Genomic DNA, 12,030 nt, shown 5'->3' with positions numbered 1-12,030 from the left:
AATTCTCTGTGGAAGGTCAATAGCATTGAAATAAGCCTGGGTCAAACCTCAAACCATTGATGCTGCAAACTAACAAACTGGTTTTTGTGTCAAAAATCCCTTTTGAATATTTGTAACCAAAATTGCAATCTGCAAAATTCATGTTTCGTTAGTTCCTCTTTGATTTGAAGTGTTCGCATTAGCTTGGCCTGAATGTACTTTAACAAGATTGTATAACAAGCAAATTTGACATAGAAGATATCACTAGAACAGCTAGAAGAGAAGGCTTACTCCTGCATTTCCACCTCTGAGATGGGTGTGGTGTTGGAAAAAACTGCCATCTGACAGGTGTTCATCTTCTGGTCTAAAGGGTTGAAGGTCGACATGAGCGTGGAGACAAGGTCATTGGCTGGTTCGAGCTCCGTCTGAAGTACAATAAAAACTCTTAATGTGTACATATCAAGGAAGACATCAAGGTCATTTGAAGTACCATAACAATCACAAAAATAAGTATTCACAAAATTTTAATGAATTTAAAGCTTTATATCTTCCAAATCAAAAGACAATTGATTAAATGACCAATTCCTTGACCATGCATTTAATTTGTTGTCCTTCTCACTAGTGATGGGCAATTGGTTTAAAATCATAACAGTTTTGTGAATACTGTTTAGTTGGTAATTTTCGTGTGGGGGGGGTAATTTCGCTATATACATGGTCACCAAAGACAGAACAAAATTAAATACCAAGCGAATATTAATACCATGAATATATAGAGATAAAAGAAAAACACCTGTTTACACTTTTACTGTTGAATAACGATGAAAACCAATTGAACCTTTTTTTAATACAAGCCATTCAAATTGATATTTCTTGTCTGTGCCCCGCTTTGACCATCAATGCACATGTCAAGTTTGGTTGGTCTAGCACTTATAGTTTCAGAGAAACTAACTTAAATGCAAAAACTAAATGTTGATGGAGATGCTGACAAAGTCAATGGACCATGAAAGGTAGGCTGCATCCAGCATTTGATACATGGGTTGAGATGTAATACCTAGGATGCATCTATGGTCAAAGTTTGGTTGGTCTAGCACTTCTATGTTGATCCCGACGCCGCCTTGGCCGGAAAAGCAACACCTTAGTCTCGCAGAACACATCACCCAAGTACAATAATACCCTAGTGGGCGTTATACTTTTACCTGGCAATATTGTACAAAATTGAATTCCTGCAAATTGGTTCCGATTAGGACAATCGCAAAATATTCACCCAGCGAAATTAAAACAATATACAGTATATTGATAAACGAATCAGAAATTGATAATCGGAAAGGGGAAACCGATCAGTTTGTGTATCATTATCGATAAGCGATCACTATTTCATGGACGTGTTTATAATTTGTTGTCCGTCTCACCTCCTGCTGTTTGGTATGGGAATGACTCCCACCCAGGTCTATGTACACAGCATCCTTGTCGTACACAATGCCCCCAACTCCTGACATGGGCGCGTAGATAATACGCTCACGCTGGTTCAAGGAACGCTTTTTCTCTTGGTCTGGTGTAGGGCAAGGGTCAGGTAGAGTCTGCATGTCGTGTACAGTGAAGTCGCCACAACCTAATACCGAAAAAATCAGCATAAAGAACAATTGTGGCTTCTAACAAATAATTTTTCTAAAATGCTCAGCATCTTATTTCACAAACATGCATTATCAAATTTGATTTAAACTATTGATATCATAACTACAGGCCATCCTGAGGTGAACATCATCGTAGCACCTTGACATAAAAAGCCACTACAACATGGATGTGTTTCTGACATAGCCATACAGATATGTCGCTCGTCTGAATCATTTACTTGGAATGTGTATTTATAGCAATTCCTTACATATGTTACTCCTGACTCAGCTATACAGTGATATGTTACCATCCCAAACACTTACCTGGAATGTGTACACTACAGCGGTTCTTCATGTGTGGCCCCCTTACATAGCCATACATAGATATGGTCCTGTCACATTTGCCATTCCTACGTACAGTTTCAGGGTCTGTGATATCCTCCTGTCCCCCTTACATAGCCATACAGCGATATGTTCCTGTCACATTTGCGATTCCTACGTACAGTTTCAGGGTCTGTGATATCCTCCGTTCTGTAACGGTTCTTCATGTGTGTCCCCGTTACATAGCCATACAGAGATATGTTCCTGTCACATTTGCGATTCCTACGTACAGTTTCAGGGTCTGTGATATCCTCCGTTCTGTAACGGTTCTTCATGTGTGTCCCCGTTACATAGCCATACAGTGATATGTTCCTATCACATTTGCCATTCCTACGTACAGTTTCAGGGCCTGTGATATCCTCCGTTCTGTAACGGTTCTTCATGTGTGTCCCCCTTACATAGCCATACAGTGATATGTTCCTGTCACATTTGCCATTCCTACGTACAGTTTCAGGGTCTGTGATATCCTCCGTTCTGTAACCAAAAAAAATATCGTTTTTACAGAGACACATATACATCATTGTTCATGGAGAAGAAGCACCAAGTTGTAAGTTTTAACTCATGGAGAAGATGCACTATTAAAAGTTATAAGAACTGGTTTCTAATCCACTTTTCTGTGCACAATAAGATGTTTAAATCAAATCAACAATGACTTTTTGTATTAAAGTACATGTCTAACCATTGTATTAATTAACCTTATACAATTGTGTCTTAGTTAAATTCACAATTGTCTCTCGAACACATTACTGTACCTCAGGTTATTTTAAACATGATGCCAATTTTGCCAATTTGTTAAAAAAGAAATATTCCGCTTTCTTGTTCAATTTTAGTGTTTCAAACTCCATGCTCATGCTATCACTTAATTGTAATATTTTTTTATATATGATAAAATGTTTATGTTCTATTTTTCAGGATTTCACATCCCAATAAAGTGAAAATTAGATACACCTCTTATTTAACCATGAAAAATGCCTGATTAATGATGATACTTCTCCCCAAATATACATGGGGAATCTGTACAAAATCTGTACAGTATTTCTGAGAAAAAGCAGTAACAAACTTTTCACCCTAAAATCTAAGATGGCCACCCGACAGTCACATTAATCTTCAAATCCACAAACAAAAGTAATGTTGCATAACTACGACCCGAGGGGAATATGAGCACAAAATTTGAGAAAAAGCATCAACAAAATTTGTTAAAGGATGGACAAATCACGGATGAGATGCAATTTGAAAAGCCAATCATCTAGACTGATGGTGGACTAAAATATGTGAGGTTACAAATAAAACAAGGCTTTATATTAAGTTTGAAATGTATTTCTTTTGTATTTTATAGTATTGGTTTTATTTGCAAGTTTGAATATCTCATGATTATTAATCTCCTTATACATATATTCCAATATTCATTATGCTACATCTATATTATACACTGTTATGGAACTAATTTTATCTGGGTGAACGGTTCTATTATATGCATAATTTGCATAGCATCAATATTCCCAGGAACTGACATTCGTCCAGAAATGTTTTATCGTTGCACCTGTTGTCATGTCTCACTTCGTACCACTACAGATTGTCGTTTTGTGTATGTTGTGCATTGCTATTTGTTATCTATTAGAAAATAAAGAGGTAATCATTTAAAAATTAATCCAAAGTTGATTTGAATATTCTGAAATTTTACCTGTCTACTAGGATGTAAGGGTGAGTAGTTCTCCACTGGAGTGGGCGGAACTTCATCACCGATATGAACCGACACAGGTTATGTACCTCCGTTTTCTGATACTCCTCATTTACCATTCCAGACAGATAAAACAGCTTAGCTCCCTGTGGGCAGATTTAATAACAAAAATGAGTTATAAAACAAGTATATTATAAGTTTTCATTTTAGCGAAGCTTCAGGACAAGTTTAAAAAATATCAAGCAAATTATTCATGGCTGTTTTATCACATTAAAACAAGAATTTATGCACATATTCTTAAAATGATTTTAAAAAAACCCAAAAAACACCTTTCAATGACTTTAAATGATGCCATCTGTATTTTATTTATTGTCCTAACTATGACATCATAACTAAACCACCTGTTATGTCGCAGTTTGAAAGACACTGGTGGGGAGGAAAACCAGAGTAACCTGAGAAAAAACACTGATCTGAGGCCAGTACCTTTCACAGTATGACAGGAAATAGTTTTTGATATTGGCCGTGAAATAACTGCAACTGTTTATATTATTATACTGAAGTCATGATCACCATCTAGGGATGATATTAAGCCATCTACTATAGTGGTACACTGTCCATAACAGGCAACAACAAAAACTACATCTTGAACTTATTCTTTGATGCCTCTGATTGAGATTCTCACCTGATACACTTCAGTCCAAAACCTGTGTTTGAGGCGTTTCTTGGTCTTCCTCATACGTTTGTTGTCTTTGAAGGCATCAAGGTGAGTCAACACGCCCATGATACGTGGGAACCCGTGAACCTGGCAGATGTTGAGGAATTCAAACGTCTCCATTTCAAACCCAAAGCTGGCATCAACCAACAACAATACCTAAAGAAAGGAGAAAATGGCATAGAATAAATACATAAATAAAATAGTCTAATTCCATTATATTTACATTTGCCCCCGCGCCGTCCAATTACAACAGTGTTAGAGGGCAAGTGTAATTACATAGGCTATAATTACAACTGCTCGACTATAATTACAACTGCCTGTTTCAGGTGTAGGAATATGTAAACAAACAAAATGGCCGCCTGAAATGTATTTTGAGGCAGGGCAAATGGTTTTTGCAGGAATATGTCTTAAAAAAGAAAAATATGTAAATATCAAAAATACCTGGTTGTCTGGATGTAATTATTGTTGATATAATTACATCTAGACAACCAGTTATTGTTTAAATGACCCTTGCCCAGGTGTCCTGCTCTCCTATAGTGTTTTCAAGGAAGGTATTCCGTCTTTGTGTATTGCAGAGTTATCTTCTCTTGGGAACAAGTATTGATTGTTACGTGTTTGTGAGAGTAAAGTCATCAATTTTTGAGAAAACGACGTAATTTTCTCACACAGACCAATGACGTAACAATCAATACCTACTCCCAAGAGAAGATAACTCTGCAATACGCAAAGACGGAATAGTGATGGAAGCATTAAAGGAAAACTGTTCCTAAAGAAATAGCTAGAATAGATTTACTACATTCTGAGACACTTAAATATATTTAATTAATCGGGACCATATCTTATTATGAAAGCCAGGAAATCTCAGTCCAAAGACATCTTCACCTACTGTATTTACTGGTTAGTAGTCATAAAGAACTTTAGTCCCATCATTCCTACAATTACACTGTACCTACATGTATCTAAATGCTTGCCATAAAAATGCACCAGGTTACATACAACTTTGCTCCTGTATACCAGATAATGCTAATTACAGGATTTAATTTTCGCTCCTCAGGCTTTCAGTCATTAAGACATACTTATCACAAGTGCACAATCTTTTGAGTTGAATATCGATTTTATAGATAAAGGGTAATTATATAACCTGACTCGTAGACCCTCGAACCAGACATGCATACCCTTATGCCTACAAACACATATCTGCTACAAAGGAAACCTACAAATATTCATTCTTCTCACACACAATAACACAAGTGAATCTCCTTCCCATAGCAGCAGTACAATGCACAACACTCGAGGACTTCAAGGCACACATACCCTATGCAGCTCTTAAAGCCCTCATCACATGCTAGTACATATATATGCCAGCTTTTAACCTTTTATCTTATACCCTGCACAAAAACCCCCCCAAAAAACTATCTAATCACTGTAAATAATCTTCTTTTTTCACGCATCTGCAACGGTTCCCAAAGGCATAGTCTTCACTATATTGATGGAGCCCTTATACACTCAAGAAGAAGACGACGTTTTACACTCCTATTAGAGGAGTCTCCTCCCGTACTTGGGCGAACCAAGTCCAGACCCAAGAAGGAAGAAGAAGAAGAAGACCAAACTGCACTCGGCAAACTGCCCCAGTGCACAGGACTAGCTAAACCCTACAACATTGTTGTCTGATATTTTCAACCACTTTGAATTTATCATATTTATAACTATTTATTGTCACTTACTAGGGACAATATACCGATTTGTATCAGTTCTTCTCTGTGTGATATGCGTATCAATACTAAAATGCATGCATCATTATGCTGGGAAAACAGGCTAAAGGGAGAAATGACTTCCTTTCCATATAAGTCAAGAAAATTACAATTGCTGTTACATGGGAAAATGTGATCCAAAGACTGCTACTGTATGTTCGGTGAAGTTAGGGGCACCTCAATTGATTGATTCTTAAAAGGAATACACTAGTCCCACCTGAGAGTAAAAGGAATTCAAAGAAGAGATGACCTGACAACATCAAATGTGGAGTCTTGGCAAATTTACTCCAGTTTACATGTTTTGACTTTCGGACCTCTAGGTGGGCCGTCATCTGAGGTTCTAATGTAAAACATGTAAACTGGAAATGTAAATTTGCCGACACTCCCCATTTGGTGCTGTCTGGTCATCTCTTCTTTGAATTACAATTGCTTTTATTCAGACTTATTTCCTGTTAGCATGATAGTCAAACTGCTTCTCAGAGCTGAAAAAGTATTTTAATGCGTTTGTAGTCTATATTATTTAAAGACCCTACATATAATCCTTCTTTAATTGTATTTTTCAAACTTTTCATGTGAAAACATGCAAAAAAGTATATCAGGATACATAATGTATGGGACATATCGTGATATGTATCGTCCCAGCCCTATCACTTTTAAACCAAATCAGCCACCTTTGCACCAGCCCTATCACTTTCCAAATCAGCCACCTTTGCACCAGCCCTATCACTTACCAAATCAGCCACCTTTGCAATGTCTATCATGCTGTTGATGTCATTCTTACACTCTAAAAGGGTCAGTCTTTTGTTTTTACCTGAAAAAAATACATTATGAATAAAGAATTCATGTCAAACAGAATGTACCTGGATTTCAATCATATCACCAAGATACAGGTAGGGAGGACTGCAACGATATATCGTGGTTTTTCAAAATACGGTACAACACACAGTATTTTGGGAGGTCACGATACACCTACGATATTTTCTGGATTTTGTTGATTTTGAATTCAGTCTACTCGTTTCCGTTCCCACATGGCGAGTGACAATTTTTAAGTCATGCCCATTTTCGACTAAGTCTATTTTCTGTTGCCATATTGCTACATATCTTTTCTCTCTGAATTTACTTTACTATATGTATAGTGATGTATCGTATCTTGACCACAGTATTGTGATACGTATCATATCCTCATGTTAATGTAGCGTATCTTGACCACAGTATTGTGATACGTACAATGTATGGTATCCTCATGTTAATGTAGCATTACAGCTCTAGCTCTAGGTATTCTTTTTATACATGAACACAAAATTAACGAATAGATCAGATTGTAAAAGTTCCTGTTTGGACTTCACAGAGATATAAAGGTATACACTGGTCTTGAAGTTTTCAGTCTTATTTCCTTCTCAAATTAAACTTGGGTGAATCCTTGTGGTACGGGGGATAACATGTCTTGAGTGAGTGTTTTTGGCTATAGGACCAAGTTGTTAAATTGAGAAATTACCAAAACTGCCATTGTCACACATTCATTTTTAACAGCAGAAACTTAATGACTCTGTTATGAAGGTGCATATTGTGTATGAAGTAACTAAGTTTTTCAAAACGTTTTTGGGTTTTTCTTTTCCCTTGTTTCATAACTGTGATACAGTATTAAGTGTTAAGGTGAATCTGTGACTTTAAATCAAGTAACGCCTCAATTACCCCCACAGCTTACCGGCAACAACAGTGACTGGGCCTTCCACATTGGTCAGTCGCTGCTTGGCATAGTTTTTAACAAGACATTGCAGCAGAGTTGTCTTTCCTACTTTTGGGGGTCCCACGATCCCCACAACAACAGGTGGAGGTTCGACTGGTGTCCTGTCCACCAATGGGATGTGTGTCTTCTTGGTTTTGATATCCTGTGACCTGTCAACAATTTAGTTTATTTATTTAGGAATAATGAACATCCGTTCAATACAAAATTATATCATACATGTAGAGTGGATTCTGTCTAAACTGGACACCTCTGGGACCATATTATTTGGCCGGTTTGTAGAGTTCTGAATTGAAGAGAGACAGATTTAGCATCCTTTCTCAATGTAATGAAGAATACGTGGAAGCATGTTATATTTTTTTCATGATTACAAAGTATTTGTACTTATTTTCATTGATCAACAATACTGTAATAATTGACTAATTTCGCTCGCATTGATGATGGAAAAGATATTCCTAACAAAAACTCAATCATTGTTTTATTCGACATCACTGATATCAACATACACAGAACAACGTTACACACTTGTACAAACACATAAATGGCACTAGGACAAATGCAAATTATTTCATACAGTGTCTTATTTTAAGTAATATTATAAGGTGTTAACCCTAACAGAGCTAGAAATTTATTTTGAATACCAGAGTCAATTTGGGTAGTAGTTTCCAATTTTTGCTCATCCATGAGCAACCAATATTATTCAATAAGATAAGAGGCTGGCTTGTCAATTGGGATAGTGGTTTTCAGAACCACCAGTTGAGCTGGAGATTTCACTAGTTTCAGATTACCTTGCTCCCTTTATTGTCTAGCCCTGCCAGGGTATCTACCTTTTTCCAGGGACCAAAAAAATGGCTGGTTGCATGACAAAGAACACTTTGATAATGTAAATAAAATTCTAACCCATTAAAATGGTTAAATTTGCTATTCACAATACATTTTATACAACATACATATTATATATCTATATGTATGAATAAATTGAAAGATGATCACTACAGGGTGTTTCAGGTTTTGATGAAATTGTAAAGAAGTCCTTTTTTCATATTGATTTTCTTAGAGACATGACTTTATAATAACTAGGATAAAACTTATAACTGTCTTACCTCTGAACCAGTCTAGTTGTTTTGATAGCATGCTGGATAGAGAAAGCTTTTGGATTCCTCTGTTGTGCAGTCAGTTCTTGGACATGTTTGTTTTTGGCTTTCTTTTTGTCAGCACTTGGTCCAGATCTTGGCTGGTGATGTTTTTTCACAGACTGTTTCTGATCCTCCATTTTGTTTATTTCGTACTTGCTTCAATTATATAAGCTTGGTATTCAATCTGTAATGCAAAATATATTACAAATGATGAGAATCAAGGCAATTTAGGAAAGTATTGCATTAGAGTATAATTGTGTTTTATTTGGTTTTACTATACATAGCATACTTGCCAACTCTCTCTATATAGGAGGGAGACTCCTAATTTTGGACCCTAAAATTGACCATTTTCAACCAGTGAATTTGCTAAACAATTTCTTATTTTTCAAGATCGGATAATTTCAACTGAAAGAACAGCTCAAAGTGAAAATTTTTTCCCTAGGGTGTACATACACACATTTTATTTATGTATTTAATTCTAAGCATGCATAATTCCCCCCATGGAAATTTCAAAAAGTTGGTAAGTACATGTATAAGAGGTCAATTATATCATATGACAGCAATGATACTTTGTGAAAGGATCACTCAGTGACTATTAATGCTGTTATCACACATTGAAAATTACCCTTTTGGGGTAAAAACTACCATTCAAAGCTCAAATAGAAATTTAGTCATTCAAATAAAGGCTATCCACTTTTGGAGACCTAAAAGATGCTTTATATTCGTAGGTAGGACATTCCTTCATCTATAAACCTTTCTCCGTCAATATTGACGATTACAAATATTTGGTAGTGCTGTAGTGCGTTGTAATGTACAGTGTTTATTGGTTTTGTTTTTAATTATTTGCTTAAGGATAAAAACAGGTTTAAAGCAATGAGTGTTAGTTATGTTGTTGGTGTTGTATATATCTTTGATTATGTTATATGTGGTGCACGTCCTGAATTCTGCTAGTGTTTCTGATTGGATTATTGTTATGGATAAGAATGAGTGTCTCTATGTGTTTTTGGATGTGTAGGTATGTCTGTAACTAAGGTCGTGTCCTTGACGTGTTCTGGTGTCTGCCGGGATGAGATTGTTAGTGTGTATTGCTACTTGTTGGTGTATTATTTTGTAGAGAAGAATAATGCATGTTCTTGTTGTGTGTGTGTGTAGTGTTGCCCATTGCAAGTTGTGTATCATATCTATGACTGAATTTGTGTTATGGTATGGACGTATCGTGCTGCTTTTCGTTGTACTTTTTCTAATTGATTTATGTTATTTGTGTAATGAGGGTCCCAAACTGAAGAGCAGTTTTCAAGTTTTTGTCTTACAATGGCCTTTTATGCATGTTCTTTTATGTGTGGTGAATTTATTTTAAAGATGAACAAATGAATGAATAAAGGTAGGACATTTCACCTGTAGAAAAGCGAATTGTGGGGAAAACATCAAATTTTACTTTGTAACTCCTCATATACAATTTCCATAGCCTCACGTTCTGATCCATGCACTCATAGACATCTGAGGTTGACAATAAGTAACAACCAACTTTATGCAATCAATATATTTAAATACCCACGAATAACCTTCTTTTCGTTTGCCCTTCTTACGTATACCCCACCATCAAAATTGTTGAAGGAATTGAATGAAAAATTAAACGGTGGATAGGCTTACCTATAGTACCAGACTGTGGATATGCGAGAACCTTAGAAAACCGTCATCGCTTAACTTATAGTTTAAAATAAACCTTAATGTGTCTTATAACGGATACTCACAACTGACTATGTTCGTTGGAGCATCAGCCGACAGTGGGTAGTTTTGTTGATATTGTACACACGTCGCACATGGTCATGTGTGGTGTCAGGATGAGTTTTATCTATACTACAATAATTACGGGGATTTTATATCATGAACAATAGAAAGTAAAAACTGAATGTTTATAAAACACTTACAAAAATGATGACTTAACCGCATGTTGTTGGTTTCATTCAACGGAAAATATCGAGCATGCTATTTCCACGTTTCCTACGGGCGCAGCCATCTTGGATAAAACTAAATGTCGAAGCGGATCCTGATGTTCCGAATTCTAACACAAGAAAATAAATCAATTAATAAAGAAAGAAAGACATGTGAATAATGATGGTCAAATAAAAGAAGGAAATAAATATTTTCACAAACACTGGGTACCATCAGTACTGACATTGAAAAGTATTAATAAATACAGTACTAGTATCATGTATCATAAATAAAACTTCAATCAGAAGATAAACAAGTAAATAACGGCAAAGTTTCGTTAATTGCTAATTGTTTTTGGCACATGGGTATGACACCAGTCAATTTGATTTAAACATATTTCATTGTTTTTAAGCAACAGGATTGTGCACAAGTTTTACAACTTATTTAAAGCCCTTTCCCTTAAATAAAACATCTGTATATATTTACAAAATTCAAGATGGCATATACATATTACACAACCATTTGCACATATCTTATGAGAGAGAGATCAAGAGAGATCAGTTAAACAGGGAAAGAGTTCTAAATTACCACATGAAGAATATATATCCCCCTGCTAGTGAACGTCATTTGTATGACACATACTATATATGTACTCATAGGTATTACAGAGAGCAGACACATAATTTATTTATTAACATAATGCCGTGTTACTTTAAGCATATCAATGTTGCTGGTCCATACCCATTTAACTGATTTAAGCTTTATAAACTATAAAACATCTACAAAACTTAATTAGAACCTGTTAATCGTACTGTATAATTACATAAAATGAAAACGTTAAAAAGATGAGTAAATGACTTAAACTTTTAATATGGCCTTTTATACAATGTAACATTGAAGCATAGGAAGATGACATTAGGCCTATTGCAAGCCGTTTGAATTTTCGCCAACTTAAAATTATCTCCATTAAAAAAAACCACCAACATAAGTCTATTTCTTTTATTATTAGAGATGCATCTCTAAAATGAAATACGGATATATATAATTTACATACAGGTGTTACTTCTTAAATGTATTTATTTGCTTTTGTTTATTATAATAAAT

At 35.6% G+C, this 12,030-nt stretch overlaps 1 protein-coding gene across 1 annotated transcript in view; it reads right to left on the bottom strand.

The window, feature by feature from the left end:
- LOC110451235 (ribosome biogenesis protein BMS1 homolog) overlaps positions 1-11,012 on the bottom strand; it is a 29,124-nt gene extending 18,112 nt beyond the window's left edge. Inside the window, exons 1-10 of the mRNA XM_021499154.1 lie at positions 10,923-11,012; positions 8,962-9,178; positions 7,820-8,010; positions 6,846-6,925; positions 4,331-4,519; positions 3,652-3,794; positions 2,354-2,444; positions 1,914-1,944; positions 1,389-1,588; positions 271-404 (exon numbers count right to left, since the gene is read on the bottom strand). Of these exons, the coding sequence (XP_021354829.1) occupies positions 271-404; positions 1,389-1,588; positions 1,914-1,944; positions 2,354-2,444; positions 3,652-3,794; positions 4,331-4,519; positions 6,846-6,925; positions 7,820-8,010; positions 8,962-9,131 (1,229 nt within the window). The 5' untranslated portion in view covers positions 9,132-9,178; positions 10,923-11,012. The remainder of the gene's footprint in view (positions 1-270; positions 405-1,388; positions 1,589-1,913; positions 1,945-2,353; positions 2,445-3,651; positions 3,795-4,330; positions 4,520-6,845; positions 6,926-7,819; positions 8,011-8,961; positions 9,179-10,922) is intronic.
- Positions 11,013-12,030: the final 1,018 nt, after the last annotated feature.

This window comes from Mizuhopecten yessoensis, unplaced genomic scaffold, assembly GCF_002113885.1.
Source record: "Mizuhopecten yessoensis strain PY_sf001 unplaced genomic scaffold, ASM211388v2 scaffold5877, whole genome shotgun sequence".
Lineage (NCBI taxonomy): Eukaryota > Metazoa > Mollusca > Bivalvia > Pectinida > Pectinidae > Mizuhopecten > Mizuhopecten yessoensis.
Note: the sequence above shows the minus strand (reverse complement) of the source record. Positions and strands in the feature narration are given on the sequence as shown.